The sequence below is a fragment of the Bos indicus x Bos taurus genome, chromosome 12, assembly GCF_003369695.1.
Source record: "Bos indicus x Bos taurus breed Angus x Brahman F1 hybrid chromosome 12, Bos_hybrid_MaternalHap_v2.0, whole genome shotgun sequence".
NCBI lineage: Eukaryota > Metazoa > Chordata > Mammalia > Artiodactyla > Bovidae > Bos > Bos indicus x Bos taurus.
The window spans coordinates 70131321-70153067 of NC_040087.1; the positions used below are offsets into that span (position 1 = coordinate 70131321).

General features: G+C 38.8%; 1 protein-coding gene across 1 annotated transcript in view; it reads left to right on the forward strand.

The window, feature by feature from the left end:
* Positions 1-21747, forward strand: part of LOC113902483 (multidrug resistance-associated protein 4-like) — a 365222-nt gene that overhangs the window by 324783 nt on the left and 18692 nt on the right. Inside the window, exon 31 of the mRNA XM_027557817.1 lies at positions 3483-3617. Coding sequence (XP_027413618.1) covers positions 3483-3617 — 135 coding nt within the window. The remainder of the gene's footprint in view (positions 1-3482; positions 3618-21747) is intronic.

Genomic DNA, 21747 nt, shown 5'->3' on the forward strand with positions numbered 1-21747 from the left:
AGCCTCACTCCCCTGAGCTGAATATGCACAGAAGTGAGCTCTGTGGAGGCAGATGACAGGAGTCGGGGATTGCCAACCAAAGGGATGCTCTAGGCTCCAAGCAGTGCAGCTTGTCACAGGACAAGAACATCTCAGTAGGAAGCAGGCTTCTCCTGCAGAGTTTGTGAGGGACCGGGTGACAATCCAAGATTATAGAACAGTGACTCTTAGAATCCAGAGATGTTTAGCATGGAGCATCTTTAGTCACTCATTTTGTGTTCTTGAATGCTAATGGGAAAAGTGACCTTTTCCTTGTACTCTTTACCTGTCACTTTGTTAATTCTTATCTCTCAGCATTGCATTTCTATACTGTTCTCACTTCTTCCACAGTAAGTGAATGATGCTGTGAACTTTACCTGTTTCAAGCCCTTTTTCAGGTTTTTCTTTCACCCTGTCCTTGCCCTCCACCTCTCCCTGCAGCCACCTCATTGTCATTGAAGATATCGTGCCAATAAAAATGAATTAAATTATCTTGCATTGGGTCCATTTCAGTTTTATGCCTAGGACAACTAGCTGGAATATCAGCAGATACAGAAGCCAGCTAAACACATCTTTATTGCACTTATATAACTGACTCAGATAATATAATGTATTTTTCCTAAACCTACTAGAGAGTGGCAAGCAATTTGAGGTTGGTATTCATTGGGGTTGAGAGTTGAGGGATTCTTATCACACCAAATTGAATGTGTGGTTTACTTTAGAGTTTAACTTGAGTTATGGGAAGAGTGAAGATATACCTGGAGATTACAGGAGACTTTTAATTTCAAGATTAAAGGGTTTTAAAATAAAAAAGTTAACACTATACATATTTTTTCTGAACACAAAGAAAAAAAAATTATAGTTGTTTATGTCAATTTGTTCTGAAATATCTAGAATCTTTGATCAAAGCCATAAATGTAAAGGCTAAGTTGGTAAAATTCTGTTCCTGGCATTTTTCAGTCTGGGTCCCATCTCAGCTCTTGTTGCCTGACATGAGTCTGAGCTGCACTAAACTCTTGCTCCTTTCAACTCTCCCTCCTCTCTGACTGTCCTTTTTCTTTCTTTTATTCCAATATTTGATGTAAATGAGTTTCAGTCCTCAACCCTGCTTTGTCCCTCCCTCATTTCCCCTCTCACTCTCCCTCTTGGCCACAGTCATCAATCTGGGGCATGTGGTCCTCCAGGTCCGCATTGCTATTCCCCATGCCAGCTAGACTCATTCTCCAAAGCTCCTGATCTTATCCTATAGTCTTGACAGATTATACCACTGGGTAGTCACTCATTCATGCCCTGAATTTAGTTTCCTTTTCATTTAACTTCCAATGAGCATGTATTAAGTGCCTGTTACCTGTCATGTACAATGCCAGGGACCTGAGATGCAACACCAAACAAGGGAGATTGCATACCCTGCACTTAAGGAGATCCCAGTCTCTCCTCCAGCCCTCTTGACCTAGGTTATTCCCTGTGTCTGGAATGACCATTGTCTACCCACCCACCTCCACTTCTGCATGTTCACATCTATCCATTCTTCGAGGCCCAGTTCATTGCCCGATCTCCTCCTTGAAGCTCATACTCAGAACCTCTGACAGAAGTCATCTTTTCTGTTACTAAACTCCTTTTTATTTTTTTCTCTTGCATTGTAGACATTTGAGGATTTCCTTCTCTCTCTCCTCTCAGTACAGGCTCCCTGAAGGCAGAGGCTGTGACTTACTTGTGTTTGGCTCTTCCACAACATCTAGCATAATGACAGGAATGCAATTAAATGTGTAATAAATATGTGCTGAATAATTCAGAAATTAATGAAAAATTTTCTTGTGTTCCTCAAATGTGTTTTTCTGTGTGTTACTTAACTATTAATCTTGAAAGCTAAATCAGATTTGTTTTATTTTTCTGTGAATGTATAAGAGGTACACAGTAAATAATTTGAGCCTGAGTGTAATAAAAATTGCAGTAGAAAGTAGGGGAAATATTTATGCTTATGGGCATATTTGTTTAATTTATATATAAAGCTAGTACAAAGTCTTCAGTTCAGTTCAGTCGCTCAGTCGTGTCTGACTCTTTGCAACCCCATGAACTGCAGCACTCCAGGCCTCTCTGTCCATCACCAGTTCCTGGAATTTACCCAAACTCATGTCCATTGAGTCAGTGACGCCATCCAACCATCTCATCCTCTGTCGTCCCCTTCTCTTCCTGCCCTCAATCTTTCCCAGCATCAGGGTCTTTTCAAATGAGTCAGCTGTTCACATCAGGTGGCCAAAGTACTGGAGTTTCAGCTTCAGCATCAGTCCTTCCAATGAACACCCAGGACTGATCTCCTTTAGGATGGACTGGTTGGATCTTCTTGCAATCCAAGGGACTCTCAAGAGTCTTCTCCAACACCACAGTTCAAAAGCATCAATTCTTCAGTGCTCAGCTTTCTTTATAGTCCAACTCTCACATGCATACATGACTACTGGAAAAATTGCTTCTTTAGTCTTACTCAAAGAGAAAATTGGATTTCTAGATATTTCTTCAGTGCAGAGCGATTATACTAAAGCTGCTTATGTAGCAACTCTTTTTTGTCAGGCTTTCACTCTCAGGATAATAAACTACAACAAAAACCAACTTTTAGAAGCACTTTAACCTCACTGACAAGGGATTCAGCCCCAAAGAGGTGACATAATCTGGAAACATTTACTTTTTTCCCAAGTTTTGCTCAGTGTTTTTAAACCAACTTGACAGTTAATTTGCTGTCAGGTCACTGTTGTCTGATTTATATGATACCACTGTACTTTTTCAGAGAAGGCAATGGCAAGCCACTCCAGTACTCTTGCCTAGAAAATCCCATGGATTGGAGGAGCCTGTCCATGGGGTCGTTAAGAGTCAGACACGACTGAGCGACTTCACTTTCACTTTTCACTTTCCGGCAATGGAGAAGGAAATGGCAACCCCCTCCAGTGTTCTTGCCTGGAGAATCCCAGGGACGGGGGACCCTGGTGGGCTGCTGTCTATGGGGTCACACAGAGTCGGACGTGACTGAAGCAACTTAGCAGCAGCAGCAGCAACTGTACTTTTTAGATAAATTGAGTTTGATTTTCTTGAATTAAGAAATTCCCCAGCTTTGAATGTCTGTATAAACAACTCTCAAATCTTAGAGTCTGAAAGCTAAAAATACTAACTAATCATAACAACCCCAAATGCCATTGACAGAATATAAATGATATAGATTGTTAAGTGCCTGTAATCATAGTCTAAAACTTTGATTTTCTTCTATTCCTATAACATTATAATAGTAAAACATTGGGTTAGAGCTTGATCTACTAGTAAACTAGAGTAATCAAACTATTTAAATACCAGCCAGTCTTACCACCCAAATAGATTCTCTGTATTATCCCTGTCCTGCCCCTTTTTGAAATATTGTTGGAGTTATAATAAGTTGCTGTGAAATGTTGTGTACTAACAGGTTTCCTTCTGCTGCTTAACAGGTTTTGGATTCAGGAAGACTAGAAGAATATGATGAGCCATATGTTTTGCTGCAAAATAGAGACGGCCTGTTTTACAAGATGGTGCAACAACTGGGCAAGGCGAAGGCCGCTGCCCTCACTGAAACAGCAAAACAGGTGAGCCCACTGTGGGGAGTTGTAATTAAAATTTATCTCCACAGTTCACTCCTCACGATTTGGTAGCAGGGGTCCAGTAACAAGCTCTCTGTGTCCTTTTCAATCATATGCCTCCAGAGACAAAGATTCATGAATGGATCTTTACATGTTGCAGGTGGAAGCCAGGTCTGCTGGGACTCTGCAGAAGCAGTGGGGATGGGGTCAGGATGTGTGCATACACGTGCACCTGAGAGAGATTTTGGATTGGACTGGGCACACATTTAGACTCTGGGTTCAGATTCTCACAGAGCACAGGACACCCATTTTGCAGACCTTTCACATTCATTCTGATTGGTGCTCAGCACATTTGTGATACAAGTTCTGTCAAAGAATATCCAGGAAATTTGAGAGTTTAAGGGAACAAATTTGGAGTATTTTGATTCTAGCAAAATCTTCCAGGGAAAAGTGTAGGTCTCTTCTGTGTTCTGATCTGTAAATAAAACTCCTACCTGATACTGACACTTTCTCTCTAATTCTTTGTTGTTTCAAGTTAGGTGCATTTGCCCCCCATGCTTTCTTTAGCACAGAAAATAAAATTGTAATCAGGACAAATCAGGAGCTCACAATACCTTCACACTGCAGTCTGAATGGTGCCTGAAGGTTTACAGAGCTCTTTCTCAGAGATCAGGTGTGTGAAGCACTAAGCACTGTGCATGGTGTGAGGAAGGGGCTCAATGGGTAACACTCAGGTCATGTGGTTTTGTACTGAAAAATTTGGTCTTTGTTTCCAATGCTGAATGAGAATAATGAAGACAAGTTTCAAAGAATAAAGGAAAGAAATTTGTTAATTTGCTAGCAAATGAGTAGGATAGCAGACTAATTTTTTAAGAACTATCATCCTGCCTTCTAAGAGACAGCAGGTGTATTTCAAGAAAAGTTTTAGGGTGCCTATATGACGGCTGTCACATATAGTTGATTTTTTTTTTTAGGATATCTATTTCCGTGATGGTATCCCTGGTCATTTTGGTCCCCTGGTCCCAGTCAAAATGTTTCTGTTTTGATATTTTTTGCTTTGCTGACTCATGGCCTTGGGTTTCTGTGGTTACAACAAGAGGAACAAGCAGAAATGGCAAGAATGCCTGCACAGAGGTCTGGTTTAAGGAACTTAGTCATTGTCATGCAGCTGCCTATAATTCTTTCTGGAACAAGGTGAGAGAGGGGTTGATGGAAGGATGGAAGGAGGGAATGATGGTCTGGTGCTCTTGCCCCTTGAGATGCATGGCTTGAGGTGGGATGAGGCTTCTAACTGTGTGGAGTGAGGCTTCCCCACTGAAACTAAATCTCTGATCTTTAAATTATAGGTGCATACTTACTTCTTCATACTTCGTACTTTGCATTTCCCAGATTTTTCACTTGTAAAGAATAAATTTACTTTTGTAATATTTTAAATATATCTTAAAAACATATTCCAAGTATCTCACAGTATTTCTGTTAGATATACTGTGGAAAATTCTTCAAGAGATGGGAATACCAGACCACCTTAATTACCTCCTGAGATAATCTGTATATAGGTCAAGAAGCAACAGTTAGAACTGGACATGGAACAACATACTGGTTCCAAACTGAAAAGAAGTACGTCAAGGCTGTATATTGTCACTCTGCTTATTTAACTTACATGCAGAGTACATCATGTGAAATTCTGGGCTGGATGAATCACAACCTGGAATTAAGATTGCCAGGAGAAATATCAACAACCTCAGACATGCAGATGACACCATCCTTATAGCAGAAAACAGAGAAGAACTAAAGAGCATCTTGATGAAAGTGAAAGAGGAAAGTGAAAAATCTGGCTTAAAACTCAACATTCAGAAAACTAAGATCATGGTATCCAGTCCCATCACTTCATGACAAATAGATGAGGAAACAATGGAAAGAGTGGGCTCAAAAATCACTGCAGATGGTGACTGCAGCCATGAAATTAAAAGACGCTTCCTCCTTGGAAGAAAAGCTATGACAAACCTAGACAGCATATTAAAAAACAGAGACATGACTTTGCTGACAAAGGTCCATCTAGTCAAAGCATGGTTTTTCCAGTAGTCATGTATGGATATGAGTTGGACTGCAATGAAAGCTGAGCACCAAAGAATTAATGCTTTTGAACTGTGGTGTTGGAGAAGACTCTTGAGTCCCTTGGACTGCAAGCAAATCCAACCAGTCAACCCTAAAGGAAATCAGTCCTGAACATTCATTGGAAGGACTGATGCTGAAGTTGAAGCTACTGTACTTTGGCCTCCTGATGTGAAGAACTGACTCATTGGAAATGACCCTGATGCTGGGAAAGATTGAAGGAAGGAGGAGAAGGGGATGACAGAAGATGAGATGGTTGGATGGCATCACCAACTCAATGGACATGAGTTTGAGCAAGCTCCAGGAATTGGTGATGGATAGGGAAGCCTGACATGCTGCAGTCCATGGGGTTGCAAAGAGTTGGACATGGCTGGGTGACTGAACTGAACTGAATGGTATTTCTATGTGAGAGATTTATCTAAAATGTAGCTCACATTTCCTCTGTCACTGTTTCACCTCATTCCTTCTTCTTAGAGATGAAGAGTAGTACCTTCCACTTTTCACAGGGTGGGAAGTTGCACAGCATCATCGAGCTGACTGAAGAGTTGGCAGCATGAGAATTCAATTCTTGGAATAGGGATGAGAAGTCTATGTTCTGAACTTTTCATAAGTACTTATATTGTGTGCAGATATAGAGAAGCTGTAGTTGGAGCCCTGATTTATTTTTAATTCCTGAAACTCACAGAGTGTTTTTACCTACCAGAGCAGAGGTCCCCAACCCTTAGGCCACAGACCAATACTGGTCTATGTCCTGTTAGGAACTGGGCAGTACTGCAGGAGGTAAGTGGCAGGTGAGCAAGCCAAGCTTCATCAGTGTTTGTAGCTTTTTCTCATATCCCCTGAGCTCTGTCTCCTGTCAGATCAGTGGCAGCATTGGATTCTCATAGGAGCGTGAACTTTAACCTAAAAGTTGAGGTGAAATAACCTAAGATTGCCACAAAACAGAAATAAAGAGCACAATAAATGTAATGCACTTGAATCACCCCAGAACCATCCCCCAACCCAATCCATGGAAAAATTGTATTCCACAAAACTGGTCTCTGGTGCTAAAAAGGTTGGGGACCTCTGTACTAGAGTGTCTCCCAGTCAGAGCTTCCCCACTAAGGTGTGATGATCATTTGTGATTCCTTGAATAAGTAGTCATAAAGAAGTCAGGAATTTATAAACATTTGTTCCTTTGACCTTATGCATTCCACATCAAAAGGACGTGTCCTCACCTGTGTGTCAGTCTTCATTTAAAAAATGTGTTATCATTTTATCTTTTTCAAAATTGAGTAATGAGAAAATAGACCAGGGAATTTTAGATAGGTCCAAATATTTAATAACAGAGTTCACCACGGTCATTTTACAGATGAGGAAACTAAGACTCTTTGGAAGGAAGATGGAACTGATGTATGTAACTAGTTGTTTTGCTAGTTTGCAGCAGATACTACAGAATTAGAAACTTGTTTTTTCAGCATGTGCTTCAAATCAAGTTTAACATACATACAAAAACAGAAATGGGTTATAGAAATCTCATGATTGTGGTCTATAATCTTGCACCTAGTTTAACAATATCACTAAGTTGTATTTGTATTGTTCTTTACAATTGTTTTACATAGTTCTCACATGTATTATTTCACTTAATCCTCTTGATGGTTGTTTTTTATCCACATCATGGATGAAGAGATTTGTTCACACATAAGGTCACAGAGAAAGAGATGACAACCCACTCCAGTATCCTTGCCTGGGAAATCCCAGAGACAGGGGAGCCTTGTGGGCTACAGTTTATGGGCTCACAGGAGTCAAACATGACTTAGTGACTAAGCCACCAAGGTCACAGAGGGCTTCCCTGGTGCTCAGATGGTCAAGAATCTACCTTCAATGTGGGAGATCTGGGTTTGACCCCTGGGTTGGGGAGATCTCCTGGAGAAAGGAATGGCAACCCACCCCAGTATTCTTGCCTGGAGAATCCCCATGGACAGAGGGAACTGGCGGGCTACAGTCCATGGGGTCACAAAGAGTTGGACACTACTGAGTGACTAAGCACAAGGTCACAGAGGTGATCCAGGAAGCAGAAAGGCTGGGTGCTGCCCTAGGTACTGTGTTTTGTATCGAGTCTGAGAATGCTGCTCCTTCTTTAATTGATAGCTAAGTTGTGTTGTCACCCAAGTTCATCGGGTGGCAAAGCATCAGTTTCTCTTAGATTTCAGCCCTACCACTGGTTCAGGTCACCTCTGCAGAAAACATAAGGAAATACATATCCTGATTCCCCATCCAGCTGAGTATCTTTTAGACATTCTTTCTGCATATGCTTGTGCCAGGAGCCAGCGTGAAGAACTCCACCCGTGGCAAAGGTCGTGAGGAAGGAGGCTCGGCATATGCAAAGGTGGGATCGAGCCTCAGGAGTCCCCCTGGATATTCTTGAGCATCTACCCCCAAAACCAGAGTCTGCCTACTTTATTGCTTTGTGCTCTCACCTCTGACTTTATGGGGGCTGTCCCCCACCACCATCTCGCTCTCTCTGAAAAAGAGTTAACTTACAGCTGCAATTAATAAAGTTCCTGGGCATAATAAGAGTGTTTAAATCAAAACCCCTCAGATGGCTCTCTAACTTGCCTGACAAGTTTCCCCAGACTCCTATAGCTATGCATATGATTGTTTACAGTCTCCCAACCGCAAGAGGCATGGGAACCTTAAGATATTCAAATAGCTTAGAGCCTCTCGGAGAGTTAGAAGCTGTCAGAATAAAACTAGTAGAAGATTTCATTGATGAGCCAATGCTTGCTGCCAAGTTTCCTCATCCCCTGTATTGTATCCTTGGATGTGTATTAATTAATACAGTTGGTATGTAGAAAAAATAAGTAGTGGCCTTGGTGTTAGCAACTTTAGACCCTTAAGGTAATAAATTCTTTCCTTTGTTGTAAACCCACTGCACCTCTGCCCTATAGGAATGTAACTTTATCTAACACCTTCGGAGGATGGCGCCAAACTTTAAAATAATTACTCTTAGAGAAAATAAGTCTTATGTTTGACAAACCTTTGTCAGAGTCATAAAATGTTAATAGGCCTTCTGGCCAGAAGATGATGTAAATCACCTAAACCATTTGTATATGATAAATTTGCAGAAAAGAAACCCTGGTTTTGATAAGGATCAAAGACTGCTGACTTTGCATGATTTCACACCCCCTATTATCCTCTATGTGCAACTTATGGTATAAAAGCCCCAGTTGAAAATAAAGCTATGGGCCTTGCTCACTGAAGCTTGGTCTCTCCATGTCATTCTTTCTTTCAACCTCTGGCTGAGTTCCCATCTGGAGTGCGGAGGCCTGCCAAGCTTACTAATTTTGCCTGGGCTTCTAAGATCCGACAGGGGAGGCCTCAGTGTCTCCTCTCCCATGGGAGAACGGAAGGACGCCTGTGGCGTACGTAAGTGCTGCAAACTTCTTGTCTCGAAGTTTTATTGGTTTTCCGCGTAAACCAAGTTACTCAGCCTCTTTCCACCACTGAATTTTCCTACTGAGCTATCCTTATTCTATTACTCTTTATATCTTTGATTAATATTTAATTAAAGCCAGTGTACTCGCAGATGCCGTCTCCCCTTTGAATTCCCTGGATCTGCCGGGGCTGCACCCCAGCATATTTGGTCCTCTTAGGTGAACAAGCTATCAGATTGTCAATTTTTTTTAAAGTTCATGCATCAGATATCAATGCACGGTTCAGAGTTTTAACACTGGGAACATTGCTGCTAAGTCACTTCAGTCGTGTCCGACTCTGTGCAACCCCATAGACGGCAGCCAACCAGGCTCCCCCATCCCTGGGATTCTCCAGGCAAGAACACTGGAGTGGGTTGCCATTTCCTTCTACAATGCATGAAAGTGAAAAGTAAAAGTGAAGTCGCTCAGTCGTGTCCGACTCTTAGCGACCCCATGGACTGCAGCCTACCAGGCTCCTCTGCCCATGGAATTTTCCAGGTAAGAGTACTGGAGTGGGGTGCCATTGCCTTCTCCGCTGGGAACATTAGCATAAGTCAAAAAGCTTTTCACTCTAATAGAATAAAATTCATTCATTTGAAAAGAAAACTCAACATCTGGGAGAAGGTGCTTCCAAATCACATTTTCTTGACCATGTAGTTGCTTCTCTGAAAATGTTGGTACAGGCAAGCTCAGTAACTGTCTGATTGACCCTTTTAGATGATACATAAAACAGTAGAGAAAGTACTTTCTAGAAATATAAAGCTGCAGGGTTCATTAGTTTGCTAGAGCTGCCATACAAAGCACCAAAGAATAGGTGACTTAAACAACATAAATGTACTACTTCACAGCCTTGGAGACTGCAAGTCTGAGGTCACAGTGTCGGTAGGGTGGTTTCCTCTGAGGTCTCTCTTCTTGGCTTGGAGAAGCCATCTTCTCTCTGTGTCCTCATGTGGTCTTTCCTCTGTGTGTGCCTGTGTCCTAATCTCTTCTTTCTATGAGAATGTCAGTCATATTACATTAGGACCTGCCTATATGTCTGCATTTTAACTTTATTGTCTCTTTAAAGACCCTGTCTCAATATGGAGTCACATTTCTCTTTAAAGACCCTGTCTCAATATGGAGTCACATTCTGAGATACCGTGCATAGGGGAAGGCTGGGGCTTCTACATATAAAATTTGAGGGGACAGGATTCAGCCCATAACAAAGGATGAAAGCTATCATTCATTTTCTTCTGTGATGAAGCAGACCTGATTGAGATTTTTTGAAGTTTATTTGTTTCCAATGTGTAACAGAGGGGTCATTTTTTCTATTTGTGTTATCACCAGATACAACCCAAAAGTTATGAAACCCTCATCTTGGATCTAGGAGCCTGGACCAGTTTGAATAAATGGAGTTGGCACTTAGCAGCCATGTGGCCTTGTGTCCCCCAAGATCTCTGAGCCTCAGATCCTCACCTGTATGTAAAGCAGAGATTACATCCCTGCCCGGCTTCTTCACAGTTATTACAAGGATCAGATGAAAGAGCAGATGCTTTGGTGCTTTGAGAATATAGAACGTTTTACAGTATAAAAGTGGGATTATTATTTTTTTTTAAAGGCTTAGAGTGAACCCTTACTTCCCAATAATAGGAAAATGCACCTACAGTTCTGAATAGCTTTAGAGACTCAATATAAATAAAATGTATTTTTAATAATTAGCTTTTAAAGAGATGATGCATCTAATGCTATAACATTTTAAAACCTCAGTTTTAAAAATAAAGTCTTTAAAATGTATGAATGAAAAGTAAATCACTCTCCACTCCTGTCATCACACAGCTCCTTCCCAGGTGGAGCCCCAGCTCCACTGTTGGCTGTTCTGTTGAGTGTTCTGTGCATCAGGAAGAACTTGTGCAGATATGCCCTTCCTGTTTTTAAGCACAAATGGTGGCTGTTCCTTGTTGTTTTCATTTAATATAATACCTCAGATTATATCAGTGCATAGTTATTCTTTGTAATGGCTAGATAATATTTATGATTTCTCTATTCCCTACTCCTCATTTTCCCTTCTAATTAACTGTTACCATTTGGTGCTTTTCCCGCTAAAGAAGCAGCTCCCAAATTCACTGTTTTTATTGTTTTAAATATAATCTATCACTTTCTGCTTTTTATCTTTAAAAATTCCACCCTCCCTTTGGTTTATTTTGTTGTCACTTCTCACTTCTTGAATGTGTTTATTTTTATTTTTTCTTATTTATTAATATAAATGTTTTAAGGCTGTGAACTTCTCTCTGCATATTGTTCTAGTTATATCCTATGGGCTGGTGTGTAGCCCTTTCATTATAGCTAGGTTTTTATTTATAGATTTCTATAATTTTGACTTTCATTTCCTCTTTGGTCCAAGAATTACTTGAGAAGGAGGTCATTAAAGTTTCCTGGGTATAGAGGATTTTTTTTAACATTGATTTGTTTTCTAATTTACTCTTTATTTTATTCATTTCATTGCTTTGTGATTAAAAAAAAAGTTATCTGTACTATTTTCACCCAGAAAGTGTATTTATTAATAATTTTTTGTGTTCTAGTATATAGATAATTTTTGTGAATATTCTTTGAGCATTTAAAAAGATGAACTATTTTAACTCTCTTTCTGACTGTGCTGGGTCTTCATTGCTGCATGCAGGCTTTCTCTAGTTGCAGTGAGTGGAGGCTACTCTTCATTGCAGTATGCTTGCTTCTCATTCTCAGTGGCTTCTCTTGTTATGGAACACAAGCTTTAGGGTTGTGAGCATCAGTAGTCACAGTGTGTGGGCTCAGTATATGTGGCTCATAGGCTGCAGAGGACAGGCTCAGCAGTTGTGGCACATGGCTTAGTTACTCTGTGGCATGTGGAATCTTCCCCAATCAGGGATCAAACTTGTGTCCCCTGCTTTGGTAGGTGGATTCTTATGCACTGCGCTACGAGGGAATCCACGATACAGAGTTTAATTTGTAATTAGATTGAGTTATTAATTTCATTACTTAGGTTTTCTCTATCCTTCTTTATTTTGGTTCCTTTGATGTGACTTGGACTTAGGTGAATTAGTCTCACCTTGTACCATGTTTCACTTTTTAGTTCTTGTCATTTTTGTTTTGATAATTTTGATGCAGTGACTTTTTAGTCCACAAATATTCAAGATTTGGGTTTTCACTAAGAATTATATTTTCCACTATTTTGAGGTGACTTTCTTTGATATTTTTAATGTTTCTTGCCTGAATCCAAGCTAGTTCAAGACTAAAATCGAGTCCTCTGTTTTTACTTTGTTTTCATTTGCCTGTTATGTCTTTAACTGTCTTTAAATATCAGATTGTAGATGTGTCTCCTGCAATGGTAAGTAGTTAGGTTTAGCTCTGAGTTTAATCTTAGCCCTTATAGGTATGTTTTATGTGAGTTCTTTTACATTATGCTTTCAGTTTTAAGTGTTGTCTTTTTTTTTTAAACCTTTTAGTTTGCAGTCTGTTTGTTGTTGTTGTTGTTGTTGACTATTGTATGTGTGTTGCTTTCATTTCTTCTAGGGATAGTTTATTTTGTTATTATTGACTCCACATTATAAACATTGAAAACATAGTTCCCTTTTTTTTCCTTTCTACCACCAAATTTGTTATTTAAATTGTGTTTTATCTTCAAATATTTAAAGATATTTTAACCTCTATATTTTGCTTAATTTTTTAAAAGTTAATTTATTTATTTAAATTAGAGTGTATTCACAACATTGTGATGGTTTTTGCCATACATCAACATGAATCGCCATAGGTATACATGTGTTCCCCCACCCCCATCCTGAATCCCTTCCACTCCCTCCCCACCCAATCTCTTTAAGTTGTCCCAGAGCATTGGCTTTGGGTGCCCTGCTAATGCATCGAACTCCCACTGTCATCTATTTTACATAAGGTAATGTATATTTTTCGATGTTATTCTTTCAAATCATCCTACCCTCGCCTTCTTCCACTGGGTCCAAAAGTCTGTTCTTTATGTCTGAGTCTTTTTTGCTGCCCTAACAAGTGTCTTATAATTATTTCATCACAACAATTTTTTGTCTGGTTGCTGCTATTGTTTTGGAACTTACAAGTTCACTCTTTTGCTCCTGTGGGGTTATGCTGAAATACAAAATTAGTAGTTAAAACAATTTAATTCATACCACTTTAGGATTATTGATTTTTTACAATTTAATCACAATGCCAATAAAAGTGATATCTTTAGATTTGTGCACAAAACACAAAATATGCTTATGCATATTAATTCTTGCAAACAGACATTTTAAAATAATTTGTTTTTACACCTTTTAACCAAAGATTTAAGTTTTCAATTAGGGGTTTTTATTTGGCTGCTTGTGAGAAAACTTCTAAACAATCATTTTTGAGATCTTGCAAAATCTTAAAAACTTCTTAAACACTCAGTTAGCTTGCAGAAAATTTGCATGAATAACATGGCTTTTAGGTCATGCTCTTTCAATTCCTTGTCTTTAAAAGCAAACAACTTATTAACCTATATTAACAGTTCCTCATAAATAAAAATTTTAAAGAATCTCTCCTTATTTTGAATTATAAAATCTGTAATAATTTCTTCCATCTCTTTGTCACTCTCATCTTTTTCTAATATAAATTTATTTATTTTAATTGGAGGCTAATTGCTTTACCATATTGTATTGGTTTTGCCATATATTGACATGAATCTGCCACGGATGTACATATGTTCCCATTCCTGAACCCCCCTCTCACCTTCCTCCCCACCCATCTGTCTGGATCATCCCAGTGCACCAGCCCTGAGCACCCTGTATCATGCATTGAGCCTGGACTGGTGATTCATTTCACATATGATAATAACATGTTTCCATGCCATTCTCCCAAGTCATCCCACCCTCACCCTCTCCCACAGAATCCAAAAGACTGTTCTATACATCTGTGTCTTTTTGCTGTCTCACATACAGGGTTATTGTTACCATCTTTCTAAGTTCCATATATATGCGTTAGTATACTGTATTGGTGTTTTTCTTTCTGGCTTACTTCACTCTGTATAATAGGCTCGTTTCATCCACCTCATTAGAACTGATTCAAATGCATTCTTTTTAATGGCTGAGTAATATTCCATTGTGTATATGTACCACAGCTTTCTTATCCATTCATCTGCTGATGGAACATCTAGCTTGCTTCCATGTCCTGGCAATTATAAACAGTGCTGCGATGAACATTGGGGTACATGCGTGTCTTTCAATTCTGGTTTCCTCGGTGTGTATGCCCAGTAGTGTGATTGCTGGGTCATAAGGCAGTTCTATTTCCAGTTTTTTAAGGAGTCTCCACACTGTTCTCCATAGTGGCTGTACTAGTTTGCATTCCCACCAACAGTGTAAGAGGATTCCCTTTTCTCCACACCCTCTCCAGCATTTATTGCTTGTAGACTTTTGGATAGCAATCTGACTGACGTGAATGGTACCTTATTGTGGTTTGAATTTGCATTTCTCTGATAATAAGTGATGTTGAGCATCTTATCATGTGTTTGTTAGCCATCTGTATGTCTTCTTTGGAGAAATGTCTGTGTAGTTCCTTGGCCCATTTTTTGATTGGGTTGTTTATTTTTCTGGTATTGAGCTGCAGGAGTTGATTGTATATTTTTGAGATTAATTCTTTGTCAGTTGCTTCATTTGCTATTATTTTCTCCCATTCTGAAGGCTGTCTATTCACCTTGCTTATAGTTTCCTTTGTTGTGCAGAAGCTTTTAATTTTAATTAGGTCCCATTTGTTTATTTTTGCTTTTATTTCCAATATTCTGGGAGGTGGGTCATAGAGGATCCTGCTGTGATTTATGTCGGAGAGTCTTTTGCCTATGTTTTCCTCTAGGAATTTTATAGTTTCTGGTCTTATGTTTAGATCTAATCTATTTTGAGTTTATTTTTGTGTATGGTGTTAGAAAGTGTTCTAGTTTCATTCTTTTACAAGTGGTTGACCAGTTTTCCCAGCACCACTTGTTAAAGAGATTGTCTTTAATCCATGGTATATTCTTGCCTCCTTTGTCAAAGATACGGTGTCCATAAGTGTGTGGATTTATCTCTGGGCTTTCTATTTTGTTCCATTGATCTATATTTCTGTGTTTGTGCCAGTACCATACTGTCTTGATGACTGTGGCTTTGTAGTAGAGCCTGAAGTCAGGCAGGTTGATTCTTCCAGTTCCATTCTTCTTTTTCAAGATTGCTTTGGCTATTTGAGTTTTTTTTGTATTTCCATACATATTGTGAAATTATGTGTCCTAGGTTTGTGAAAATAACGTTGGTAGCTTGATAGGGATTGCATTGAATCTATAGATTGCTTTGGGTAGTATACTCATTTTCTCTATATTGATTCTTCTAATCCATGAACACGGTATATTTCTCCATGTATTTGTGTCCTCTTTGATTTCCTTCACCAGAGTTTTATAGTTTTCTATATATAAGTCTTTTGTTTCTTTAGGTAGATATATTCCTAAGTATTTTATTCTTTTTGTTGAAATGGTGAATGGAATTGTTTCCTTAATTTCTCTTTCTGTTTTCTCATCATTAGTGTATAGGAATGCAAGGAATTTCTGTGTGTTAATTTTATATCCTGCAACTTTACTATATTCATTGATTAGTAATTTTCTGGTGGAGTCTTTAGGGTTTTCTATGTAGAGGATCATGTCATCTGCAAACAGTGAGAGTTTTACTTCTTCTTTTCCAATCTGGAATCCTTTTATTTATTTTCCTGCTCTGATTGCTTTGGCCAAAACTTCCAAAACTATGTTGAATAGTAGTGGTGAGAGTGGGTACCCTTGTCTTGTTCCTGACTTTAGGGGAAATGCTTTCAATTTTTCACCATTGAGGATAATGTTTGCCATATATAGCTTTTATTATGTTGAGGTATGTTGCTTCTATTCCTGCTTTCTGGAGAGTTTTTATCATAAGTGGATGTTGACTTTTGTCAAAGGCTTTCTCTGCATCTATTGAGATAATCATATGGTTTTTATTTTTCAAATTTGTTAATGTGATGTATTACCTTGATTGATTTGCAGATATTGAAGAAACCTTGCATTACTGGGATAAAGCCCACTTGGTCATGATGTATGATCTTTTTAATATGTTGTTGGATTCCGTTTGCTAGTATTTTGTTGACGATCTTTGCATCTATGTTCATCAGTGATATTGGCTGTAGTTTTCTTTTCTTCTTCTTCTTCTTTTTTTTTTTTTTGTGGCATCTTTGTCAGGTTTTGGTATTAGGGTGATGGTGGCCTCATAGAATGAGTTTGGAAGTTTACCGTCCTCTGCAGTTATCTGAAAGAGTTTGAGTAGGATAGGTGTTAGCCCTTCTCTAAATTTTTGATAGAATTCAGCTGTGAAGCCATCTGGTCCTGGGCTTTTGTTTGCTGGAGGATTTCTGATTACACTTTCAATTTCCGTGCTTGTGTTGGGTCTGTTAAGATTTTCTATTTCTTCCTGGTTCAGTTTTGGAAAGTTGTACTTTTCTAAGAATTTGTCCATTCCTTCCAAGTTGTCCATTTTATTGGCATATAGTTGTTATAGTAGTCTCTTATGATCCTTTGTATTTCTGTGTTGTCTGTTGTGATCTCTCCAGTTTCATTTCTAATTTTATTGATTTGATTTTTCTCCCTTTGTTTCTTGATGAGTCTGGCTAATGGTTTGTCAATTTTATTTATCTTCTCAAAGAACCAGCTTTTGGCTTTGTTGATTTTTGCTATGTACCAGGGTCCAGCCCTGGTTGGATCCAGGGATTCCCTCGGGAGGACAGTGTCAGCGAATAGAATAGCAGCAGTGGAGAGATTAGAGGCTTATTATAATTGGTTTATGCGGAAAATCAATAAAACCTGTGACACCAGGTTTGCTCTGACCACGGAGGCCACAGGCGCTCTCTCGAGTAGCAGAAGGTGTCCCACCTTAGGCACCTTCTCGAGTGTGTCTTAGAAGCCCAGGCAAATAAGTAGTCTCAGAGGACCCCTGTGCTCCAATTATTTTGGCCTGAAAGAAGAGCAGAGACCAAAAGGAGAGAAAAGGAAGCAAGAACGACACGGGGAGACCAAGCCTGTTGAGCAAGGTCCGTAGCTTTATTTTCAGAAGGAGATTTTATACCCTAAGTTATACATAGAAGATAATAGGGGATGCAAAGTCATGCAAGGTCAGCAGAGCTTGACCATTATTGAAACCAGGCTTTTCTTCTGCAAACTTATCAGATACAAAGGCTTTAGGTGATTTACATCATCTTCTGGTCAGGAGACCTACTAACATTTTTCTTCTGATAAGAATTAGTCAACCAGAAAAACTTATTTTCTCCAGAAGTGATTTTTCTTAAAGTTTGGTGCCATTCCTGAAAGCACTAAATAGAGTTGCATTCCTATAGGGCAAAGGTGCAGTGGGGATAATTAAGGGAAGAATTTATTAGCTCTTATATTTCTATATACAAGCTATATTAATCAATACACTCCCAGGGACACAGTGGGTAAGGGATATGGAAACTTGGTAGCAAACATTAGCTCAACAAAGAAATCCTTTATTAGTTCTATTTTAATAATTTCTAGCTCCCTGAGAGGCTCTGCATTGTTAGAATATTTTAAGTCTCCTGTGCCTCACATGGTTGGAAGGCATCAAACAATCACATGCATAGCTGTAAGAGTCTGGAAACCTGTCAGGCAGGTTAGAAAGCTTTCTGAGGGATTTGAATTGGAACATACCTTATTATACCCTGGAGACTTATTAACTAGAGCTCTAAGTTGATTTTCTTGCAGAAAAAGTGGTCGGGGATAGCCCCTTGTGACTGTTAGAGGAGTTGGTGAAAGTCATAAAACAGTAAAACAGACAGATTCTGGTTTTGGGGTAGATGCTCAGGCAGGTCCAGAGGGGCACCCCTCGAGCTCTGACTCGTCTTGCCCATCAGAGTTCTCCTGCATGACCTTGTCATGGGTGGGGACTCCCGTGCTGGCTCCTGGCAGCTATGGTCTCTCTTGTTTCTTTTGCATTTATTTCTGCCCTAATTTTTAAGATTTCTTTCCTTCTAGTAAACCTGGGGTTCTTTATTTTTTCATTTTCTAGTGCTTTAGGTGTAGAGTTAGGTTATTTATTTGGCTTTATTCTTGTTTCTTGAGGTCAGCCTGTATTGCTATGAACCTTCCCCTTTGCACTGCTTTTACAGTGTCCCATAGGTTTTGAGTTGTTGTGTTTTCATTTTTATTCATTTATATGCATATTTTTATTTCTTTTTTGATTTCTTATGTGATTTTTTGGCTATTTAGCAGCGTGTTGTTCAGCCTCCATATGTTGGAATTTTTAATAGTTTTTCTCCTGTAATTGAGAGCTAATCTTACTGCATTGTGGTCAGAAAAGATGCTTGGAATGATTTCAATTTTTTTGAATTTACCAAGGCTAGATTTATGGGCCAGGATGTGATCTATCCTGGAGAAGGTTTCCTTGTACACTTGAGAAAAAGGTGAAATTCATTGTTTTGGGGTGAAATGTCCTAGATATCAATTAGGTCTAACTGGTCTATTGTATCATTTAAAGTTTGTGTTTCCTTGTTAATTTTCTGTTTATTTGATCTATCCATAGGTGTGAGTGGGGTATTAAAGTCTCCCACTATTATTGTGTTATTGTTAATTTCCCCTTTCATACTTGTTAGCATTTGTCTTACATATTGTGGTGCTCCTATGTTGGGTGCATATATATTTATAATTGTTACATCTTTTTGGATTGCTCCTTTGATCATTATGTAGTGTCCTTCTTTGTCTCTTTTCACAGCCTTTGTTATAAAGTTCATTTTATCTGATATGAGTATTGCTACTACTGCTTTCTTTTGGTCTCCATTTGTGTGGAATATCTTTTTCCAGCCCTTCACTTTCAGTCTGTATGTGTCCCTTGTTTTGAGGTGAGTCTCTTGTAGGCAACATATATAGGGGTTTTTGTATCCATTCAGCCAGTCTTTGTCTTTTGGTTGGGGCATTCAACCCATTTACATTTAAAGTAATTATTGATAAGTATGATCCCATTTCCATTTACTTTATTGTTTTGGGTTCGAGTTTATTCACCCTTTCTGTGTTTCCTGTCTAGAGAAGATCCTTTAGCATTTGTTGGTGAGCTGGTTTGGTGGTGTTGAATTCTCTCAGCTTTTGCTTGTCTGTAAAGCTTTTGATTTCTCCTTCATATTTGAATGAGATCCTTGCTTGGTACAGTAATCTGGGCTGTAGGTTTTTTTCCTTCAACACTTTAAGAATGTTCCCTTCTGGCCTAAAGAGTTTCTATTGAAAGATCAGCTGTTATCCTTATGGGAATCCCCTTGTGTGTTACTTGTTGTTTTTCCCTTGCAGCTTTTAATATTTGTTCTTTGTTTTTGATCTTTGTTAGTTTGATTAATATGTGTCTTAGGGTGTTTCACCTTGGATTTATCCTGTTTGGGACTCTCTGGGTTTCTTGGACTTGGGTGATTATTTCCTTCCCCATTTTTGGGAAGTTTTCAACTATTATCTCCTCAGGTATTTTATCATGGTCTTTCTATTTGTCTTCTTGTTTTGGGACTCCTATGATTCGAATGTTGGGGGCGTTTTACATTGTCCCAGAGGTCTCTGAGGTTGTCCTCATTTCTTTTAATTATATTTTCCTCTCTGTTTCATTTATTTCTACCATTCTATCTTCTACTTCACTTATCCTATCTTCTGCCTCCGTTATTCTACTGTTGGTTCCCTCCAGAGTGTTTTTGATCTCATTTATTGCATTCTTCATTATATATTGACTCTTTTTTTTTTATTTCTTCTAGGTCCTTGTTAAACCTTTCTTGCATCTTCCCGATCCTTGTCTCCAGGCTATTTAACTGTAACTTCATTTTGTTTTCAAGATTTTGGATCATTTTCACTATCATTATTTGGAATTATTTATCAGGTAGATTCCCTATCTCTTCCTCTTTTGTTTGGTTTGGTGGGCATTTATCCTGTTCCTTTACCTGCTGGGTATTTCTCTGCCTTTTCATCTTGTTTACATTTCTGTGTTTAGGGTGGCCTTTCCATATTCTGGCAGTTTGTGGTTCCTCTTTATTGTGAAGGTTCCTCACTGTGGGTGGGTTTGGATGGGTGGCTTGTCAAGGTTTCCTGGTTAGGGAAGCTTGTGTTGGTGCTCTGGTGGGTGGAGCTGGATTTCCTCTGTCTGGAGTGCAATGAAGTGTCCAGTAATGAGTTTTGAGATGTCAGTGGGTTTGGTGTGACTTTGGGCAGCCTGTATATTGAAGATCAGGGCTATGTTCCTGTGTTGCTGGAGAATTTGCATGGTATGTCTTGCTCTGGAACTTGTTGGCCCTTTGGTAGTGCTTGGTTTCAGTATAGGCATGGAGGTGTTTGATGAGCTCCTATCAATTAACATTCCTTGGAGTCAGGAGTTCTCTGGTGTTCTCAGGATTTGGACTTAAGCCTCCTGCCTCTGGTTTTCAGTCTTATTCTTTCAGTAGCCTCAAGACTTCTCCATCTCCTTTCGAAGACAATGGGCTGCCTGTCTGGGTGCCTGATGTCCTCTGCCAGCATTCAGAAGTTGTTTTGTGGAATTTGCTCAGCGTTCAAATGTTCTTTTGATGAATTTGGGGGGTAGAAAATGGTCTCCTTTTCCTATTCCTCTGCCATCTTAGGACCACCTCCCTGCTCACTTGTTTTAAATTATACTTCTTCCATCTCTAGTGTGCTAAAGTTTGTCTTCTAGTATAGTGTTGTTCAAACTCTGGATTGTGATTCATTAGCAGAGCTTTGAAATTTGTTTAGCCCAGTCATGATCAGCATGTTTTAAGAAATGAGATAGAAAAGAATGGAATATAAGAAAAGTAACAATCTTTCCATTGTAGTAACAGTAAGTATTGCATGAAACTATTATCAGAATATCTAACTATAGATAGTGACTCTATACTAAGATTCAATGTAAAGTTAAGTGTATTTACTATTCTGTGTAGCAGTACAAATGAAAGGTTGAAAACAAGGCTGTACAAACTTAAAGGAGGGTCCATTTGAGTTAGAATTCCTGACTAATTGTAAATATAATTGATCCTTGAAAAGCACAGTTTTGGACTGCATGAGTCCACTTACATGTGGATTATTTTCAATAAATATGTGCTGTAGTACTGTACCATCCACTGTTGATTGAATCTGTGGATACAGAAGGCTGACTATAATGTTATACACAAATTTTTAACTGTTCAGAGGGTCAGGCCTCTAACCCCTTTGTTGATCAAAGATCAACTGTGTGAAATATTTATCTGTTGTCTCTCTAAAGTAACTTAATTTTTCCTGGATGCTCAAAAAATTCTTTCTCTATGTTGAAGATCATTAGTTTTTTCTAGGACTTCCTTAGTCTGCACATTCAAGTTTTTTTTTTTTTCCTGTAACTTTACTTGAATTATATCTTTGAGTTCCTTTTATTTCATTGGATTCTCTTCTTTACAAATATCTATATGTATATATGGTACATCCTTTGTCTATTGTATAAAGCTATTATCTCTTTAATCCTTTTAAATTTTTTATTAATTTACAGTTATGTGCCTTGCATTCTTAGTCCCATTTTTCATATCTCATACTTTTT